This window comes from Globicephala melas, chromosome 3, assembly GCF_963455315.2.
Source record: "Globicephala melas chromosome 3, mGloMel1.2, whole genome shotgun sequence".
Taxonomy (NCBI): domain Eukaryota; kingdom Metazoa; phylum Chordata; class Mammalia; order Artiodactyla; family Delphinidae; genus Globicephala; species Globicephala melas.
The window spans coordinates 27,485,913-27,509,489 of NC_083316.1; the positions used below are offsets into that span (position 1 = coordinate 27,485,913).

The 23,577-nt window shown below is 38.1% G+C and overlaps 1 protein-coding gene across 1 annotated transcript in view; it reads right to left on the reverse strand.

Moving 5' to 3' along the window:
• Positions 1-23,577, reverse strand: part of ADAMTS12 (ADAM metallopeptidase with thrombospondin type 1 motif 12) — a 388,903-nt gene that overhangs the window by 12,451 nt on the left and 352,875 nt on the right. Inside the window, exons 21-22 of the mRNA XM_060295700.1 lie at positions 22,492-22,635; positions 12,036-12,195 (exon numbers count right to left, since the gene is read on the reverse strand). Of these exons, the coding sequence (XP_060151683.1) occupies positions 12,036-12,195; positions 22,492-22,635 (304 nt within the window). The remainder of the gene's footprint in view (positions 1-12,035; positions 12,196-22,491; positions 22,636-23,577) is intronic.

Genomic DNA, 23,577 nt, shown 5'->3' on the forward strand with positions numbered 1-23,577 from the left:
GAATTTAAGAAAAAAAAAATGTCATGAAGAACCTAGGGGTAAGACAGGAATAAAGACACAGACCTACTAGAGAATGAACTTGAGGATATGGGGAGGGGGAAGGGTAAGCTGTGACAAAGCGAGAGAGAGACACGGACATATATACACTACCAAACGTAAGGTAGATTGCTAGTGGGAAGCAGCCACATAGCACAGGGAGATCAGCTCGGTGCTTTGTGACCCCCTGGATGGGTGGGATAGGGAGGGTGGGATGGAGGGAGATGCAAGAGGGAAGAGATATGTGAACATATGTATATGTATAACTGATTCACTTTGTTATAAAGCAGAAACTAACACACCATTGTGAAGCAATTATACTCCAATAAAGATGTCAAAAAACAAAACAAAACAAAATTAATACACAGAAATCTGTTGCATTTACATACACAAAGAAAGAAAGATCAGAAAGAGAAATTAAGGAAACAGTCCCATTTACTATTGCATAAAAAAGAATAAAATACCTAGGAATAAACCTACCTAAGGAGGCAAAAGACTTGTACTCTGAAAACTGTAAGATACTTATGAAAAAAAAAAGACGACATAAACAGATGGAAAGATACCATGTTCTTGGATTGAAGAATCAATATTGTCAAAGTGACTATACCACCCAAGGTAATCTACAGATTTATGCAATCCCTATCAAATGACCAATGGCAGTTTTTGCAGATCTAGAACAAAAAACTTAAAATTTGTATGGAAACATAAAAGACCCCAAATAGGCAAAGCAATCTTGAGAAAGAAAAATAGAGCAGGAGGAATCAGGCCCCCTGACTTCAGGCTATACTATAAAGCTACCGTAATCAAAACAGTAGGGTACTGGCAAAAAGACAGAAATATAGATCAATGTAACAGGATATACAGCCCAGAAATAAACTCACACACCTACAGTCAATTAATCTATAGCAAAGGAGGCAAGAATATACAGTGGAGACAAGACTGTATCTTCAGTACGTGGTGCTGGGAAAACTGGACAGCTACATGTAAAAGAATGAAGTTAGAGAATGTACTAAAACCATGCACAAAAATATACACAAAATGGATTTAAGACCAGATACTATAAAACTCTTAGAGGAAAACACAGGCAGAACACTCTTTGACATAAATTGCAGCAATATCCTTTTGGATTCACCCCTTAGAGTAAGAAAAATAAAAACAAAAATAAACAAATGGGACCTAATTAAACTTAAAAGCTTTTGCACCACCAAGAAAACTATAAACAAAAAGACAACTCACAGAATGGGAAAAAATACTTGCAAATGAAGCAATTGACAAAGGATTAATCTCCAAAATATACAAACAGCTCATGCAGCTCAATATCAAAAAAACAAAAAACCCAATCAAAAAATAGGCAGATCTAAATAGACATTTCTTCAAAGAAGACATGCAGATGGCAAAAAAACACATGAAAATATGTTCAACATCACTAATTATTAGAGAAATGCAAATCAAAACTATAATGAGGTATCACCTCACACCAGTCAGAAAGGCCATTGTCAGAAAGTCTACAAACAGTTAATGCTGGAGAGGGTGTGGAAAAAAGGGAACCCCCTTACACTGTTGGTGGGAATGTAAATTGGTGCAGCCACTATGGAGAACAGTAGGAAGGTTCCTTAAAAACTAAAGATAGAGCTACCATATTATCCTATAATCCCACTCCTGGGCATATATCTGGAGAAAACCATACTCCAAAAAGATACAGCCACCCCAATATTCATTGCAGTATTATTTACCATAGCCAAGACATGGAAGCAAACTAAATGTCCATCAGCAGATGAATGGATAAAGAAGATGTGGTATATATGTATAATGGAATATTACTCAGCCATAAAAAGAATGAAATAATGCCACTTGCAGCAAAATGGATGGACATAGAGATTATCATATGGACATAGAGATTATCATACTAAGTACAGTAAGTCAGACAAAGACAAATATCATATGACATCACTTATATGTGGAATATAAAAAACATACAAATGAACTTATTTACAAAACAGAAACAGACTCACAGGGTTAGAAAACAAACTTATGGTTACCAAAGGCAAAAGGTGGGGGGAAGGGATAAATTAGGAAGTTGGGATTAACATATAGACACTACTATAAATAAAATAATCAACAAGGACCTACTGCATAGCACAGGGAACTCTCCTCAATATTCTGTAATAACCTATATGGGAACAGAATCTGAAAAAGAATGGATATATGTATATGTATAACTAAATCACCCTGCTGTACACCTGAAACACAACGTTGTAAATCAACTATACTCCAATATAAAATAAAAATTAAAAAAAAATAAGTATAAGAGCTCTAAAAAAAGATCACTGATCACAGATCACCATAATTTAATAGTAATGAAAACGCTTATAATATTGTGAGAAGTACCAAAATGTGACTCTGAGACACTAAGTGAGGAAATGCTGTTGGGAAAATGGTGGCAATAGTCTTACTCAACTCAGAGTTGCCACAAGCCTTCAATTTATAAAAATGTAATATCAGAGAAGCATAATAAAGTGGCAAACAATAAAAAAAAAAGAACACAGCATGGATCAGCTTGACTAGAGAATATGTACTTCACATATGCTCTTTGACTTTGGCAATGGTATCTTGTGATTTAAGGGTTTTCCTTTTGGTTGGCTGGTTTTTCTTCAGATGAACCTATTCTTGATGAAAGTGAGATCTTAATGAAACCTTAATTCAGACACTGCAAATCACAAACACACTCTATGTATGAAAGAAACAGATAAATATCCCCACATTTCTTTCCCAGTTCCAATTACCCATTTCAATAAAAAAAATTTTCCTTAAAACAAGAGATACATTAAACCAAATGGAGACACACACACACACACAGACACACACACACAGACACACACACACACACACACACACATATATATATACCTTCCATCCAAAAGCAGCAAATAAACATTCTTTAAGATGTACATGGAACATTCTACAGGATAGATCACATTATGCCACAAAACAAGTCTCAGTAAATTTAAGATAACTGAAATCATATCAAGCATCTTTTCCAAATACAATATATGAGACTAGAAATCAGCTACAAGAAAAAACTTCAAAAAACACAAACATGTGGAGACTAAATAACATTCTACTAAGCAACCAACGGATCACTGAGGAAATAAAAGAAGAAATCAAAAAATACCTATAGACAGATGAAAACAAAACACAAAGATCCAAAGTCTGTGGGATGCAACAAAAGCAGTTCTAAGAAGGAAATTTTAGTCATACAAGCCTACCTCAGGAAACAAGAAACATCTCAAAAAAAACCCCAACATTACACCTAAAGGAATTAGAAAAAGAAGGACAAACAAAACCCAAAGTTAGAAGGAAAAAGATCATATATATCAGAGCATAAATAAATGGAGACTAATAAAACAACAATAAAGATCAATGAAACTGAGAGCTGGTTCTTTGAAAAGGTAAAAAGAGGGCCCAAATCAATAAAATCAGAAGTGAAAAAGAAGTAACAACTGATACCACAGAAATACGAAGGATCATAAGAAATTATATGAACAATTATACACCAATGAAATGGATGACCTAGGAGAAATGTACAAATTTCTAGAAATGTACAATCTCACAAGACTGAATCAGGAAGAAATAGCAAATGTGAATAGACTGATTACCAGTAATGAAAAATGAATCAATAATAATAAAAAAAACCTCCCAACAAACAAAAGCCTGGAGCCAGATGACTTCATAGGTGAATTCTACCAAACATTTAGAGAAGAGTAACATGTATCCTCTTCAAACTATTCCAAAAAATTGAGGAGGAAGAAACACTTACAGACACATTCCACAAGGCCAGCATTGCCCCGATATCAAAACCAGATAAAGAGATCACAAAAAAGGAAATTACAGGCCAGTATCATTGATGGACAAATGCAAAACTCCTCAACAAGATATTAGCAAACCAAATTCAACAATACATTCAAAGGATCATACACCACGATCAAGTGGGATTTATCCCAGGGATACAAGGATGGTTCAGTATTTGCAAATCAATCAATATGATACACCACATTAACAAATTGAAGAATGAAATAATATGATCATCTCAACTGCTGCCAAAAAGCTTTTGATAAAATTCAACATCCATTTATGATAAAAAAAAAACTCTCCAGAAAGTGAGTTTAGAGGGAACATACTTCAACACAATAAAGCCCATATGATAAGCCCACAGCTAACATCATAGTCAATAATGAAAAGCTTAGTGCATTTCTTCTAAGATCAGGAAGAACACAAGGATGTCCACTCTCGCCACTTTTATTCAACGTAGTATTGGAAGTCCTAGCCACAGCAATCAGAAAAATAAAATAAATCCAAACTGGAAAGGAAGAAGTAAAATTGTCACTGTTTGAAGATGACATGACACTAAACATAGAAAATCCTAAAGATGCTACCAGAAACTAGTAGAGTTCATCAATGAATACAGTAAAGTAGCAGGTTACAAAATTAATATACAGAAATCTGTTGCATTTCTATAGCTAACAATGAACTATTAGAGAAATTAAGGAAACAATCCCATTTACAACCACATCAAAAGGAATAAAATACCAAGGAATAAATCTAAGGAGGTAAAAGACCTGTACTTGTAAAACTAAAAGACTATGATAAAAGAAATTGAAGATGACACAAACAAATGGAAAGATATCCTGTGTTCATGAATCGGAAGAATCAGTATTGTTTAAATGACTATACTACCTAAGGAAATCTACAGATTCAGTGCAATCCCTATCAAAATACCAATGACATTTTTCACAGAACTAGAACAAATAATTCTTAAATTTGTATGGAAACACAAAAGACCTCAAATAGGCAAAACAATCTTGAGAAAGAACAAAGGTGGAGGTATCACGTGACCTGATTTCCAACTATACTACAAAGCTGTGGTAATCAGTATAGTACTGGCACAAAAACAGATGCACAGTTCAATGGGATAGAACAGAGAGCCCAGAAATGAACCCACCCTTATATGGGCAAATAATCTATGACAAAGCAGTGAAGAATATACAATGGAGAAAAGACAGCTTCTTCAAAAACAGTGGTAGGAAAACTGGACAGCTACATGGGAAAGAATCAAACTGGACTACTCTCTCACACCATGCACAAAAATAAATTCAAAATGGATTAAAGACTTAAACCTAAGACTGGAAACCATAAAGCCTCTCAAAGAAAACATAGGTAGTATGCTCTTTGATGTCGGTCTTAGTAATTTTTTTTTGGATCTGTCTGCTTAGGCAAGGGAAACAAAAGCAAAGATAAACAAATGGGAATACATCAAACTAAGAAGCTTTTGCACAGTGAAGGAAAATATCAACAAAATGTAAAGGCTGCCTACTGAATGGGAGAAGAAATTGATATTTGCAAACAGTGTATTTGATAAGGGGCTACTATCCAAAACATACAAAGAACTCATACAACTCAACATCAAAAAACATAAAACCTGATTAAAAAATGGGCAGAGGATCTGAATAGAAATTTTCCAAAGAAGACATACAGATGGCCAACAGGTACATGAAAAGATGCTCAACATCACTTATGAAAAGGGAAATGCAAATCAAAACCACAATAAGATATCACCTCACACCTTTCAGAATGGCTTGCATCAAGAAGACAACAAATAATAAACATGGGCCAGGATGTGGAAAAAAGGGAACCCTTGTGCCCTGTTGGTGGGAATGTACATTGGTGCAGCTACTATGGAAAACAGTATGGAGGTTCCTCAAAAAATTAAAAATATAACTATCATATGATACAACAATTCCACTCCAGTGTATTATCCAAAGAAAATGAAAACACTAATTAGAAAAGATATATGCACCTCTATGTTCATTGCTGCACTATTTACACTAGCCAACATATGGAGGCAACCTAAATGTCCATCAATAGATGAATGGATAAAGAAGATGTGGTATATATATACACAATGGAATATTACTCAGCCATGAAAACGAATTACATCTTGCCATTTACGACAATATGGATGGACCTAGAGGTTATTATGTTAAGTGAAATAACTCAGAGAAAGACAAGTACTGCATGGTATTACTTATTTGTGGAATCTAAAAAACAAAACCAAACAGAAACAGACTAATAGATACAGAGAACAAACAGGTGGTTGCCAGAGGGGTGTGGGGTAGGGGGAGGAAAGATGTAGGTGAGGGAGGTTAAGAGGTACAAACTTCAGTTATAAAATTAATGTCATGGGTATGAAATGTACAGTGTAGGGAATATAGTAAATAACTATGTAATATCTTTGAATGGTGACAGATGGTAACTTGACTTATCATTGTGATCAGCTTGAAATGTATAGAAATATCAAATCCCTATCTTGTGTGCCAAGAACTAACACAGTGTTGTTATACTTCAAAAACAAACTCAGAAAAATAGATAAAATTTGTGGTTACCAGAGGTGGGTGTAGGGGAGGGGGAAGTGGAGGAAGGCAGTCAAAATATACAAATTTCCAGTTACAATACTAAGAATGTAATATACAACATGATAAATATAATAAGCACTGCTGTACAATATATATGAAAGTTTTTAAGGGTAAATTCTAAGAGTTCTCATCACATGAAAACAAATTTCTATTTCTTTAATTTAGTATCTATGAGATGATGCATGTTCAGTAAACTTATTGTGATAGTCCCTAATGTATGTAAATCAAATAATTATGCTGTACACCTTAAATTTATACAGTGCTATGTGTCAGTTATATCTCAATAAAACTGGAAGAAAAAATTTTAAGTCTGCTGACTCAAATGTTTATTTGTATCAACTTTAAGTACTATCCTTATTACTTTCTGTATTTTTCTATTGCATTCTGTACCCCTCATTCCCCAAATTAAACAACAACAACAACCCAAGAATGGTGTGCATAAGGGTTTTGCTTTTGTTTTTTAATCATCATGAATATAATGCCTAAAAGATAGCTGATATTCAGTAAATATTTCTGGATGAATTTTTTTGACTTTTTAAAAAATTGGGGTATAGTTGATTTACAATGTTGTGTCAGTTTCTGTTGTATGATGAAGTGAATCAGCTACATGTATACATATATCCCCTCCCTCTTGGACCTCCTTCCCACTCCTCCCCCATCCCATCCATCTAGGTCACTGCAGAGCACTGAGCTGAGCTCCCTAAGCTATACAGAAAGTTCCCACTAACTATCTTTTACATATGGCAGTGCACATATGTCAGTCCCAATCTCCTAATTCATCCCACCCCCGCTTTCCCTCCTTGGTGTCCATACATTTGCTCTCTACACCTGTGTCTATATTTCTGCCTTGCAAACAGGTTCATCTGTACCATTTTTCTAGATTCCACATATATGTGTTAATAGACGATATTTGTTTTTCTCTTTCTGACTTACTTCACTCTGTATGACAGTCTCTAGATCCAACTGTGTCTCTACAAATGACCCAATTTTGTTCTTTTTTATGGCTGAGTAATAGTCCACTGTGTACATATGTACCATTTCTTCTTTATCCATTCATCTGTTGATGGACATTTATGTTGCTTCCATGTCTTGGCTATTGTAAATAGTGCTTCAGTGAACATTGGGGTGCATGTTGCCCTTTTGTTTTTCTTTGTTTTTTAATATCTTTATTGGAGTATAATTGCTTTACAATGTTGTGTTAGTTTCTGCTGTACAACAAAGTGAATCAGCTATATGTATACATATATCCCCATATCCCCTCCCTCTTGCATCTCCCTCCCACCCTCCCTATCCCACCCCTCTAGGTCATCACAAAGCACTGAGCTGATCTCCCTGTGCTATGCAGCAGGTTCTCACTAGTTATCTATTTTACATTTGGTAGTGTATATATGTCAATGCTACTCTCTCACTTCATCCCAGCTTCCCCTACCCTGCTGTGTCCTCAAGTCTGTTCTCTACGTCTCTGTCTTTATTCCTGACTTGCCACTTTGTTCATCAGTACCGCTTTTTTAGATTCCATATATGTGTGTTAGCATACAGTATTTGTTTTCCTCTTTCTGACTTGCTTCACTCTGTATGACAGACTCTAAGTCCATCCATCTCATTACAAATAACTCAGTTTCGTTCCTTTTTATGGCTGAGTAATATTCCATTGTATATATGTGCCACATCTTCTTTTTCCATTCATCTGTCGATGGACACTTAGGTTGCTTCCATGTCCTGGCTATTGTAAACAGTACTGCAATGAACATTGTGGTACATGACTCTTTTTGAATTATGGTTTTCTCAGGGTATATGCCCAGTAGTGGGATTGCTGGGTCATATGTTAGTTCTATTTTTAGTTTTTTAAGGAACCGCCATAGTGTTCTCTATAGTGGCTGTATCAATTTACATTCCCACCAGCAGTGCAAGAGGATTCCCTTTACTCCACACCCTCTCCAGCATTTATTGTTTGTAGATTTTTTGATGATGGCCATTCTGACTAGTAATACCTCAATGTAGTTTTGATTTGCATTTCTCTAATAATTAGTGATGTTGAGCATCTTTTCATGTGTTTGTTGGCCATCTGTATGTCTTCTTTGGAGAAATGTCTATTTAGATCTTCCACCCATTTTTTGATTGGGTTGTTTGTTTTATTGATATTGAGCTTCATAAGCTGTTTGTATATTTTGATGTTTTTTTAACCCATATGCTTGGAAAGAGTTCTATAGCTCCCACTATGGAAATAGTAGTTCTGATTTAGATTCTAAGTCATTAACAATTTAGACGGCACCTAAAGAAAGTAAAATGGCCTGGAGGAAAACAAACCTTACATGAATTCACACCTGATTTTACAAGTTGGGCATGGGGGCATGTTTGCTGTGATGGCCGGCTGGCTGAGAAGAATCTGGGCATTGAATGGCTTATTTTCAAAGCATTTTAGAGGGTACAGGGGTTAGGGTGGGTGGTCGGCTTTTTTTAAATCAAGGAATTTCTTGCAGCTGCTCTTTCCTATTGTTTCTATATGAGTAAGCATGACTCTGCCTTCGAGAGAAACCTGTAATTACCTTTTGTTGCCCTGATAATTTTTGGTGAGTGGAATTCATTTTTATTTACATCCATTGTCAGCTAACCATTAGTCATCATCTCTTCAGTGTGAGATTTCAATGTAAAAAATACCAGATATGCATTTAACCCAATTTTGATGATTGAAAATTGTCTTCAACTGTCTTATTGCTGGGCAGTGCAATGTATATATAATTTAAAAATAACCAATAGAGACTTCCCTGGTGGTCCAGTTGTTAAGACTCTGCAATTCCACTGCAGGGGGCACGGGTTCAATCCCTGGTTAGGGAACTAAGATCCCACATGCCGTGTGGTACGGCCAAAGACAAAAAACAGTAACACTAGGCATGATCAACCAAGACTGTGCTGCTGCCTCAATTATATAAAAACCATCACAGCTTAGAAGGATTCTATACTCTCAGCATTTTAAAAACATGGTACCAAAGAATGTGATGAGATGACATGAAAGGAAGTGTCCCAAATTGACCCCTTGGTCTAGAACAGGGTGCTTCTCATGAAAAGATGCTCATCACTGCTAATTATTAGAGAAATACAAATCAAAACTACAATGAGGTACCTATAGATTATCATACTAAGTGAAGTAATTCAGAAAGAGAAAGACAAATAGCATATATCACTTATATGTGGATTCTAAAATATGACACCAATGAACCTATCTATGAAACAGAAACAGATTCAAAGACACAGAGAACAGACTTGTGGTTGCCATGGGGGAGGGGGGAGGGAAGGATTGGGAGTTTGGGATTAGCAGACACAAACTAGTATATATAGAATGGATAAACAACAAGGTCCTTCCTACTGCATAGCACAGGGAACTATATTCAGTAACCTGTGATAAACCATGATGTTAAAGACTATGAAAAAGAATATGTAAATGTATAACTGAATCACTGCTGTACAGCAGAAATTAATGCAGCATTGTAAATCAACTATACTTCAATAAAATTAAAAAAAATAGGACAGGGTGCTTCTCAAACTTTAACGTGCATCCAAATCACCTGGGAATCTTGTTTAAATGCAGATTCTGATTCAGTAGGGCTGGGGTGAGGCCTGAGATCCTGCATTTCTAACAAGCTCCCAGGGGATGCCAGTGCAGCTAGTCCAGGGACCACACTGAGTAGCAAGAGTCTGGAAGGCTAAAACTTAATAATACCTCTGAAAATGAGCCCTAGGTAGCTTTGTTTGGAGGCTCAAGTAAGGTCAATGACAGCCAGCCTCAAATGCAAGTTGGTCAGAAAGAAGTTGCATGTGATCATTAGACCTGAAGCATTTTCCCCTCAGCGCACTGTGTTCAGGATTTCCAGCCCACACCTCTCTCCTGACCTCTGCACCTGTGGAAAAACCAATCACAGACCACTCCTACCTAAATGATTTATCTGCTCCTCAACAAACATGTCCCAAACAGAATGCATTACCTTTCCCCATTCCCAAACCCATCCCTGGGCTTCGTCTCTCACAGAATGGTAGCCTCATCTACTCAGCTGCCCAAGTCGGAAATCTGGGCTTTGTTCTCCCTCCTCTTTCCCTGGCACAAAGTCCTGTCAGGTGTCTCTTTTAAGTAGCTCTTGAATCCACTCACTTCTCTCTATCTGCACTTCTACTGCCTTAATTCATGCCACGTACAACTGCTTGGGGTGCAGCTGCAGTCTCTGAACTGGTTCCTTTCTCTATCTTCCACAGTGCAGCCTGCATGACTTTCTTATCACTCCCCTGTTAGGAATACTTCAATGGCTCCCTTCTGCCCTAGGGATAAAGTCCAAACTCATCAGCGTTGCTTCATGAGGCTCTTTATCCTCTAGTTGCAGCTTATCCTTCTAGCTCTACTGTTTCCTAACTCCCCTAGAACTGTGTACTGCATTTAGACTCATATGCCATGACATCATCTTCTTCCTGCTTACTACAGACACTGAACGCTGCTCCTGGAACTGCTCCCCCGACCTCTCTACTCATCCTTCACTTCCTCTGGAGGCCTTCCCTCCTCTCCCCAGTTTCCATATGATACCCTTCCCAAGTGCTGTCATAACACCCTTACTGCCCTGATCAGTATCTCACTGGTTGGTGATTTTGTTCCTTGTTTGACATTATGTTTAACACAAAGTAAGTGCCCAGCAAATATCTGTTAAATAAATACATGATTTGTAAATAAACAATCCTTAGGGAAACTCTTCTCAGGATATTAACTCTGACAGCAGTCTCTGTTGAATGCCAGCCCTCAGTGCTTGGAAGGAGGTATGAGCAGATTAATAAACAGCAGGTTTCACTACCTCTCATCCTTAAGAATCTTTGGAAAAAGACTACCACTGGTAGAGAGCCTTAAATACCTGCAAATCCACTTTCCCTGGGTAGCTGTTGGCCAATGGCTGAAAGGTGTGGGTATGTGAACTCTCAGCTCGTTGGCCTCAAGAGCAGACAACTCTGATATAACTTTCACCCTGGAGCTTCCCTGTGGGAGCAGGCTGAAGCTAGGAATGTGCCTGAGATGGCAGCCCAGCTGTGCTTCCTCCCTTTTCTGTCTTGTTTCCCTCTCCCTTAGCTATCTTCCCTGGGAGCACTTCCTGAATGAATCCCTTGCACACAAGTTTGCACCTCAGGGTCTGTTTCTATGGAACCTGACCTCAGACAGCAGTGCAAGATTGATAGGTCCATTCAGTACTTGACTGGGTTCCTGAGAAAGGTTAGAGCATTTCTCAGAAATCTTTGAAAAAATGGAAGTGATTCTCATTTGTGTGGGATGAAGTCAGTGTAAACGTGCTTTGAGTTAGGAAAATGGATGAGATAATCCCTCAAGGAATTAATGTCGAAATTCACGGAATCAGCAGATGGCTCCCAGGGGAGCTGGCTGGCCTCTTCAGCATTAACATTCTTAGCTCTGTAAAAGGGGACTAAAACTACCCACAAATCAAGTCATGCAGGACAACTTATTTATGAAAAGCTCTGTGCCCCTGAGCAAAGCCATTCACCTACCAGCATTCTTCCTGCAGGCCTGCTGGTTGCATTTTTGGAATTCTAGGGGTCTGGGTTCGTGATCACACAGGCATCGGTCCTGGTCTTCAGTTTTACTGTTCTCTGAGGCAACACAATGGACAGTCCTCTTCTGAAAGCCACCTCCACAGGATGCAGTGCACTGGAAGAGAGGGGCACAGGGAGAGAGTCAGAATTCTCCCCCAGGATCTGCTTTAACCCCACGGTTGTCAGATAGGGTCAAGCCTCAATTATCACAAGGCTTTTTGAAGGAGTCATAGAATAAAGGCACTAATAATTTGGAGATGTGAATTTAGGAAGAGTTTATATTATAGATTGTGTGAACTGAATTCAGCTTAATTTACAATTGGGTTCTCTGAAGAATGTGGACAGAGGTTGAACTGCAAGCAAAATAGAAAAAAATTTCATATCTGGACTCTGGTGCCTCAGCAATCCAGTTTCTCTGAACTGGTTTTGATTTGGGGCTGGGAGTCAGATGTGAGGAGAGGGGACAGAGCTACGAGGAAAGCTGAGGGAGGATCAAAAGGGAAGAGGGAGAGGAAAAAGCAAGGTGGAATGGAGAGGGAATTTGGAATGGACCTAGCTGTACCACGTGTGGCCTCAAGCCACCTAACAGACAAGATTCATGTAATGTCATGATGTTACTGCCTGGAAGCAGAAGGGAGATTCTCTGGCCTGGGAAACCATCCTGGGGATGTAAGAAAATGTGTCTGAATTTATTATATATACATACGCTCTTTAAAAAATTTTTTTATTGTGGTAAAATATACAAAACATAAAATTTACTATTTTAACCATTTTTTCACAGTACAGTTCAGTGCCTTAAATACATTCACATTGCTCTGTAATCATTACCACCATCCATCTCTAGGAGTTTTTCATCTCTCCAAACTGAAACTCTGTACCCCCAACCTACCCTGCCCCAGTCCCTGGCAACCACCATTCTATTTTTTGTCTACTTGACTATTTGAGGTACCTCATAAAAGTAGAATCATACAATATTTGTCCTTTTGTGACTTGCTTCTTTCAATTAGCATAATGTCTCCAGGTTTCCTCCATGTTATAGCATGTGTCAGAATTTCCTCTATAAGGTGGGATAATATTCCATTGTATGTAGGTACCACATTTTCTTTATCCTTTCATCTGTTGATGGACATTGGGTTGCTTCCACCTTTTGGCTATAGTGACCCACATATACTCTTATGGTTTACATTCTATTTCATGTTTTACTACTTTTCGCCTCATCTGTCTTATATAAACAAAATCTCCCAGAGGGCAGAAACCAGTTTCTCTTTCTTTGTTCTGCACGGTAAGTAGGTGAGTGCTAAACACAGCCTGACCATTCAGTAAATACCCATTGATTGGCCGAAAAAGACAGCTGCATGGTAAATTCTGGAAAAATCTCCAGGCCCTAAATATCCCATTTGCCATTTGAAATATTATTGGTCAACAAGATTACTAGGCTTAAAAAAATACCCACAGTGGATACCACTGAAACTCAGAATACTGTTACCAAACCCTGTTTCCCATAAAACTCCAATGTGGGATAAGAGGCGAAACATCAAATTCTTCTTAACATCCACTACTTTATTTTACTCTACTCTTCATAAAGCCTAGAGCAAGGCGATCAGCATGGAACTTTATGTCTGTTTTATAACATCAGAGATTACTCTCATTAAACCTAAAGGTAATTTTATTCAGTGAATTCACATCAAATTTTCCACGGATATGGACAAGAGAAAAGTAAGAAAATAGCTACTCAACTGATCCTGAGTAAATAAAAGTGTGCAACAGAGGACAGAAGGAAGAACAAGTGAAGTTAATCAAGCCAGAATATGATAAAGGGTACTGGAGGTACTGGACCAGAATTCAGGAGACTTGGGCTTTTTCACTCACTACACATTGTCATGGATCTCATTCAACCTCTCGTTTTCTTCCTCTGTTAAACGAGGTTGTTACAGGCAAGAATATACAATGGAGAAAAGACAGCCTCTTCAATAAGTGGTGCTGGGAAAACTGAACAGTTACATATAAAAGAATGAAATTAGAATACTCCATAACACCTTGCACAAAAACTCGAAATAGATTGAAGCCTTAGATGTAAGACTGGATACTATAAAACTCTTAGAGGAAAACATGGGCAGAACACACTTTGACATAAATCCCTGCAATATCTTTGTGTATCTACCTCCTAGAGTAATGAAGATAAAGACAAAAATAAACAAATGGTACCTAATCAAACTTAAAAGCTTTTGCACAGCAAAGGAAACCATACACAAAAGGCAACACACAGAATGGGAAAAAATAATTTGCAAACAATGCAACTGACAAGGGATTAATCTCCAAAATATAAAAACAGCTCATGCAGCTCAATATCAAAACAACAAACAACCCCAAGCAAAAAATGGGCAGAAGATCTAAATAGACATTTCTTCAACAGAGACATACAGATGGCCCCAAAAACACATGAAAAGATGCTCAACATCACTAATTATTAGAGAAATGCAAATCAAAACTACAGTGAGGTATCACCTCATACCAGTCAGAATGGCCATGATCAAAAAATCTATAAACAATAAATGCTGGAGAGGGTGTGGAGAAAAGGGAACTCTCTTGCACTATTGGTGGGAATGTAAATTGATATGGCCACTATGGAGAACAGTATGGAGGTTCCTTAAAAAACTACACATAGAACTACCATATGACCCAGCAATCCCACTACTGGGCATATACCCTGAGAAAACCATAATTCAAACAGACACATGAACCCCAGTGTTCACTGCAGCACTATTTACAATAGCCAGGTCATGGAAGCAACCTAAATGTCCATCAACAGATGAATGAATAAAGAAGATGTGGTACATATATATGATGGAATATTACTCAGTCATAAAAAGGAACGAAATTGGGTCATTTTTAGAGACATGGTTGGACCTAGAGACTGTCATACACAGTGAATTAAGTCAGAAAGAGAAAAACAAATATTAATGCATATATGTGGAATCTAGAAAAATGGTACAAACTGGTTTGCAAGGCAGAAATAGAGACACAGATGTAGAGAACAAACATACGGACACCAAGGGGGGAAAGGGCAGGTGGGGACAACTGGGAGATTGGGATTGACATATATACACTAATATGTATAAAATAGATAACTAATGAGAACCTGCTGTATAGCACAGGGAACTCCACTTGCTGTAGAGTAGAAGCTAACACAACACTGTAAAACAGCTATGCCCCCAATTAAAAAAAAAAAGATAAAAAAAAGATTAAAAAAAGATATGGTACATATATACAATGGAATATTACTAAGCCATAAAATAATGAAATAATGCCACATGGATAGACCTAGAGATTATCCTACTAAGTGAAGTAAGTCAGAAAGAGAAAGACAAATATCATGATATCACATGTGGAATCTTAAAAAGTAATACAAATGAACTTATTTACAAAACAGAAACAGACTCACAGACTTTGAAAACAAAATTATGGTTACCAAAGGGGAAAGGTTGGGGGGAGGGATAAATTAGGAGCTTGGGAGTAACATATACACGCTACTATATATAAAATAGATAGTCAACAAGGACCCACAGGGAACTGTACCCAATATTCTGTAATAACCTATATGGGAAAATAATCTGAAAAAGAATGGATATATGTGTATGTATAAATGAATCACTTTGCTGGACACTGGAAACACAACACTGTAAATCAATTATACTCCAATATAAAATAAAAATTAAATTAAAAATACAAAACAAACAAACAAACAAGATGGAAGAGCTAATTCCAAGCCAAGCACAAAAATAAGCAGAGAGGTCACTGCCTGTGCATTTATTAGCTAATTTAAATAACTTGTGATGGAGAAGATGCATGAATTTGTGTTGTATTAAATTAGAGGATTAAGCAGGAAGCATGGTTACTGATTTGGGTTTTGTTAATTGTGGTAATGCTATGAGTTTGGGGTTTTAGAGACAAGGTAACTCTCTTAATGCTCAGTTCCACTTCTTTGTATCCAAAATAAGGGATCTTTGTGCAGAACTGAGCACCCAAAATAGGGATGGGGCTTAGTTGGGGCTTAGCTCTAAGCTAAGATTGCTGAGCAACTGAATTTTTTGCACCCTACATTGAACTCTGTACTATGCTCTTTCAGTCCTGGATGCTTCTCTTCAGCTTAAACTGGCCTGTTTGGAAAGGTTGATTCCCAGGGCTCAGCAGATGATCAGCAAAGACTCTCTGTGAGAAGCTATAAAATAGAAACATGAAGACTGGACTCTGTTAGTGCTATCACTCAACCAACATAGATCAAATGAAGAAACCATTTGATGATTTAAAACTGGTACAAACTAATGCAAGCATCTCAATTGAATAATTTTCTTTTTTTAAAAAAATAAATAAATTTATTTATTTATTTAGTTTTGGCTGCATTGGGTTTTTGCTGCACGCAGGCTTTCTCTAGTTGCGGTGAGCAGGGGCTACTCTTTGCTGCGGTGTGCGTGCTTCTCATTGCAGTGGCTTCTCTTGATGTGGAGCATGGGCTCTAGGCACGCAGGCTTCAGTAGTTGTGGTGCATGGGCTCAGTAGTTGTGACTCGTGGGCTGTAGAGTGCAGGCTCAGTAGTTGTGGTGCACAGGCTTAGCGGCTCCGTGGCATGTGGGCTCTTCCTGGACCAGGGCTCGAACCCGTGTCCCTGCATTGGCAGGCAGATTCTTAACCACTGTGCCACCAGGGAAGTCCTTTAATAATTTTCTTGCACTTACTATTAATATATGTCAGGCACTGTAAGTACATAGGCAATATCCTTGAGTTCAATTCTTGGAACAACCATGTAAAATAAAATTTTTTGGGGGGTGTTGTAGAATCAGATATTCCTCTCCTCTGATGTTTTTCCTTTTTTCATAGCATTTAATGAAGGACATGGAGACACATGTCCTTCAGTTTTGGAACATTTTTCTTGTATTAATTCTTTGATAATTTCCTCACTTCCATTCCCTCTCCATCCTCCCTTTTTTTAAATAAGTTTTTTTTTAATTTTTGAATTTTAGTTTATTTTTTTATACAGCAGGTTCTTATTAATCATCAATTTTATATACATCCGTGTATACATGTCAATCCCATCCATCCTCCCATTCTGAAATCTTATTATTTTGATGTTGTGCCTGCTGGCCTGATCCTCTAATTTCCTTATCTTTTATCTCATTTTGTCTTTGTCCTCATTTTCTTGAGAGATTTCTTCACATTATTTTCACAGTCTCATGTTTGAATTTTCACCTTTGCTATTCTAAAAATTTCTAAATGCTCCTTATATGCTTTTTATATACCTTTGATAAGAAGCTAGCTCATGGATATAGTCTCTTATTTCCCTAAAGAGACTAATTATATATTTTTTATGAGGAGTTCTTTCATGGTCTCTATTCCTTGGCATTCCTTTTGTTCTGTTCATTCTGTTATTTTGTTCTTGGTGTGATAGGTTTTCTCAAATGTCCAGAAATCCTACGCTATCTATGTATATTTAAGATAAGGCACCAATGAGCTGACTGGATGTTCCATGGGTGGCAGTTGTTGAGACATGGCTTTATATAAGGTGAGCAGGAAGAGGTCTCTTATGTAGTTTTTTCCTCTTGAGGCTAAGCTGGTCCCCTGCCATTGTGGAGCTCAGTAGGGGAGGGGGATATCACACTATTTACTGTATTTTCATCACTGAATCGCTGGTGAGACAATTAATCCTTTTGCCCTGATCAACTATGCCTGATTCCAAGGTATCAGAGAGAAGACCTCCAGGCTATGGTTGGGATGTAGGACAATTTCTAAAGATCCAACTGCTTCTCTTACAAACTTTCAACCAACTCCCATTTTCCTTTACCCTCACCTCTGCCTTCAGATGTACCTGGAAATCTCTGCTATGACAGTTTTTAGCTTTCTCTGACATGCTACTAAGTCAATTGTAAGTTTGGGTATCTACTTTTTTTTTTTAGAAAATAAAAACTTTATTTTGTCAGGCTTATAAGATAGTTTCCATTACATATAACATTATGGTCAAGGACTCTACGGCCACAAATGCCCGCAGTCACACAAATATATCCAATCAGTGCCTTTTCCTGCTAAATGAGGCATCTGATGTCCAGAGGGTCATGTTTCGAGTAGAGGTCGTCCTTAATGGGATGGCTCCCATCAGTGCATTAGGAACTAGCCAAGGAACCTTGCTTGCTAGAGCTGTCTGACTCAGAGGAGAGGAAGGGACAGAGGGCCTGCTGATCAGAGATGGGACAGAACTAGACCTTCTCTCGTGGTTTAAGATATTTCAAAATCTCAGAATTCAGATTTGGCTTCTACAGCATATTTGGGGGAGTTCCAACTTTTGGATGAAAAAGGAAACCAATTTAGTGGTAAGAAATAGAAGACTGCTTAAGAGGGGTCCTAACTGCCCCCTTCCTGCAGGAGTGAGGAGAGGAAGGCCTCAAGCTCACCGGCCCTTGACTTAGACCATTGCTCTCCCAGGAAGAGGGAGAGCGTGGCTCCGTCCCTCGACTCTTCTCCCCCGTGGTTCAGTGGCACTGACACCCATTCAAGGTAGTGAACATTTAGAAGTTCCATATGCTGCAGCTGGAGCTTGCCAATCAGATTCTACTTGGAGCTTTAATGTGAACAAGTTTGTGTAAACTGCAAACAAGCCGTGGCACAAGTCTCCTGGGACACTAGCTTTGCTCCCCCAACTTGCAGAGCAGAAGACAGGAATACCCCAAACCAAATAAAAGCCCAAGTAGGCATCTAAATCTGGAGCAGACATTCATTCTCCTGGACACCACCAGCTGCCCCAGGGTGATGCTAAGGCACAGTCAGTTTCACATTAGAAAGTAAAGCCACCTCTTAAACCCAGGACACAGCTGGCTACTTACTTCTATCTTCCAAAAGTGTACTGACCCCATCACTTTGCTGTTGTCTCCTGTCCTCTTCTCTTTCTTTGTGGGTTTGTGCCACTTTTAGCAGTTTTTTTTTTTTTTCTTTTTCTGGCTGTTTAATGGAGTTTGGGGAACAGAGGCAAATGTATATATTTGACCCATCCATATGTCTTACTTGAACCCTGGTAACTTCTCCTTTTCTCTTAATAATAGGTAAAGAGGTCAAGGACAATCCTAAAGGCTGGCTTGGTAGGTGGAGCCACCTCCATTGCCCCCTATTCTCTGATATGCACAACTGATGAATTAGTCGTACATGGCTCTTCCAAGGAAACTTTAACTCATCTCCACCTCCAAGAGACTGCTACTTCTACCTCCCTCTAAGGAAATTCTGTACTTCTGCTGTTGGAAATTTTTACATCTCAGAAATACATGTCTACCTCATTCTTAAAAGGGCAGTACTATAATAAATTAATAAATTAACCAGTTCCTCCATCAATGGACATTTAGATTATTTTCAGGAATTGCTATTATAACAAGGTGGCAATGAACATTCTTTATAGTCATCTAGGATTACATCTGGTGGTATATCTGTGGGTTAAATTATTAAAGGTACAGTTACTGGGTCAGATACTTTATGGATTTTAAGTTTCTCACTGATTTTAATACTTTCTATTCTAACTTCACACAGATGATTATAACCAAAGAAATGCACTGGAATCTGGCTAAAGAACAACCACACAAAACTTCACAATTTACAACCTCAGTGTTACCTAATACTGACATTACCTAAATGTCAAAATGAGGAGCAGCCTGCATTCTTACAGGAAAATGAGAATGTTTTTGACAATTTCCTCTTCTCAGTGTGTACCCTGAGAGCTTATGTTTCACACATCATTACTACTGTCATATTTACTGGGGTATCATCATCATTCTTGCCAGAAAGAAAACTGCATTATCCAAATTTCCTTTACAATGAATGATAAGGTACTAGAGCCTTGGGAAGTTGACAGTGACACTTAAAAATGTTTATCTGTAGTTTCTAATCTATAGGATTTTGTTCCCCTGGATGGGCCCAAATTTATAGCATTCTCATGACAGTTCATAGTGTATCAAATTTTCTTTTCTGATGGTCACATTTGATTTGATTAGTGATGCTTATAATTGTTACACAGGGCTCCAGGGTATTTATGAAAAGCCTAATCCTGAAACACATCTTTATCTGTTGAGGACAATTTTTCAGGTTGTGAAATCAAAGATGGATGAGGAAAATTGGTATTAGAAATAACTGAACCTCCAATAAATAGGAAATAATGTATATTTCCAAGGGAGATATTGTAAGATGCCTAAATATAAATTAAATTTTCTTCATATGAAAAATAATACAACTGTATGACATTGTTTTCTGTTGTTCACATGACCCATGGGGGTAGGGTGAAAACTGGTCCTGGACCTGGCAGACAGCTTAGTAGAATGCATAGCCAGAAGCTTGCCCAGACACCAGAATCTCCTTTGCCAATTCATCGTGAATCAGCATTAGATGCCAATTAATATAGGGCATTCATAGAAAATACTATGGGTTCTGTCTAAGGGAATGGTTGATGTCATTCTTCATTGTCTACTAGGCATTTTTTAAGCTATAAAAATAGTAAAATATGTATTTTTATTTGTTGCAGGCTAACTGATTAATGTACAATGGTCCTTTAGCAATAACAAGTCATCTTGTTCTTCCTAGATTTGAGTGGGAAGAGACCAATATAACCTTGAGTTGGATGCACCAGCAGGAGCCTTTTCTAAGAGTACATGCCACAGGACTTTCCCTGGTGGTGCAGTGGTTAAGAATCCATCTGCTAATACAGGGGACAGGGGTTCGAGCCCTGGTCCGGGAAGATCTCACATGCCGCAGAGCAACTAAGCCCGTGCGCCACAACTATTGAGTCTGCGCTCTAGAGCCCGTGAGCCACAACTACTGAGCCCGCGTGCCACAGCTACTGAAGCCTGCGCACCTAGAGCCTGTGCTCCACAAGAGAAGCCACCACAATGAGAAGCCCATGCACCACAATGAAGAGTAGCCCCCTCTAGCCGCAACTAGAGAAAGCCCGCACACAGCAACAAAGACCCAAGGCAGCCAAAAATAAATCAAAAAAAAAAAAAAAAGTACCTGCTAACATTCAAATTGATCATGGCTCTGCAGGTATAACTACACAACTATAACAACGACAACTGCTAAGAACATAGTAACCTAAAAATATCTTGGGATTATGTTTGGTAAAATACTGCATTAGCCTCTGTTATAATTATAACCATCAAAATATACTTACACAAGAACAAGTTACTTAAAAAAATATTAATAGTTGCGGGGTTAGTATATCAGATCCTCTTGGCTCACCGGTCTCCCAGATGTTGGCCTTTGATGGGCCCCAGCTGAGGTGGGAACCAGCTTCATGGAAGCACAACTCATTGGCCTGCACTTCATGCATGCCCTTGCTGTGTGCCTCTTACCCTGACAATGGATTTTCTTGTTGTCAATGAGATGTGAGACACAGTGGGACCTGCCCACACATAAATAACCCAGGACAATGGGGGGTGCTACCCATCTAAGGGGAGACTTTTTACACAATCCTGGGAGATAGGAGCCGGTAGATAATCTCCTCTCTTCCTGCCTCTGGACAAACTGCTCCAAGAGACAGTAGTTCAAACAGCTTTTAAAAGACCTTCTTTCGAGAGCAGGCAATCAGTTGCTCTTGACACCAAGCAGTGGTCAGTTAGGAAAAATGGTCAGCCTGGTAATGCCCCACCTCATACTTGATTCTCCTCCTTCCCTGCCTCCTTCCTCTTTTCTGTCACTCCTGATTCCCTGACATTGTATTTCCTTATAAAGTATTAGATTTTGCCTCAGCTTTATTTTCTAGAGAACCTAGGATACAATAAGTCAGAGTGATGGAAGAATCTGTCTGTGGAAGAATTTTTTTATTTTCAGTGTCACTGATAGTCTTATTTCTACAATAAACTTTGTAAGAATCATAAATCTTTCTCTCATTTACAATTTAACTATTTCATTTGTCCTTCCATCAAACATGCTGGCCATCTAGCAAACTGATAATCTGCAGGTTGACAAGAGACCTGAAATTCACTAAATCATGCTAAGCCTCAAGCTTCAGGGCACATGCAACTCCTATTTGCTCTGCAAAAAGCCAGAGGATCCAAGATGTTAGGACCCCAAATCACTTTTCCTTAGGCTTTGTGCCTTTGGGCTAGTTTTCGGTATTTGATCTTTTCTCTTTTGAAAGTATTTGATCTTTTTCTCTTCTGAACTCAGGATAGTTAACACTGACCACCATGTCAGCCATGGGTCAAGTTTTAGCAGACTTAGACGTATTAGAGAGCAGAAAAGTAAAATACAGAACTGAAATATATAGAAACACACTTTAAATCAATGTATACATTGAACATTTACAGGGATTATATATGACTTTTAAAATCAAAAGGAAACAAATGCTATTTTAAAAAAATAAATGAAAGAGATTATAACTGACTCTTACCAGGTCCCAGTTCCCAGTGGCCCAGTGACAGCAAGGGTGCCCATTGCAGGGTGCAATGGATGTGGGCCTTTTCGTCCAGTCACACAGCCCTCCTGGACAAGTCACTCCTCTCTTCTGAATTCCGCCTCCACATGACCTGGAACACTGGTCCACAACAGGGACAAAGTCAGGTAAAAATCACATGGTGTCATTTTCAGAGATAAAGGGTAGGGACGTGCCTTTTTTCACTGTATCTTCAGTGCCTGACACTGCACCTGGCAGATGTGAATATTCAGTAGATGCTGAATAAATGTTTACTTTATTTAGAAAAAATACTTGACAGTTCATCTCTAGTTCCACACCTTGTATGTCAACCCATTCCCCACTAATTATTTAGTAAGAGGGTTCATTTTTCCTTTTTCAATTTGGAAATTAAAAAATGAATGTTTCCAGGTAAGTCTGGAACAAGCATTTTTTTTCTATGACATATTATTAAGTTACAAAGATATACATGTATATAGTATAAAATATAACCTATCTTTAGAGCAGAAATTCCCATGATTACTGAACAAATATTCATGATTACTGAATATTTCAAGTGGGGATTAAAAACTCAGTTTGGTAATCACTGGTTCAGCATTACTTGAGATAAGGCCTAGCTTATTGCAGTACATCACAAAGTTGGTAGCAACAGTTAGGCCCAGCTATATTAACTCCAAATCTAGGTAGCTTCGTCTAATCACCAAAACATGTTCCTAGTGTCTGTCTGAATTCACAATCATGTGTATTTAGATGTTTTTCATCAAAGTATGCTAGAATAAAGAATTTACATTTCCAAAACAGCTATTATTAATTTTTAAATAAAGAACTCAAGAAAAGACAGAAAAACTCAATAGAATTATATTTTCTTTAAATGCTTTTACTATTATTTTTGCTGTGTACAATGTTATTAAGAATATGAGTATCTCTATTGGAATCTGGAACATTTGTGCCAGGTTCCTTACAATGACCACTCTGTCATTTCAAATGACAAAGGTGAAACAAGCCCCAGGACTCAGCCCTTCCACCAGCAGGTAAGCTCCAGACACGGACCCCACAGGGCCCACT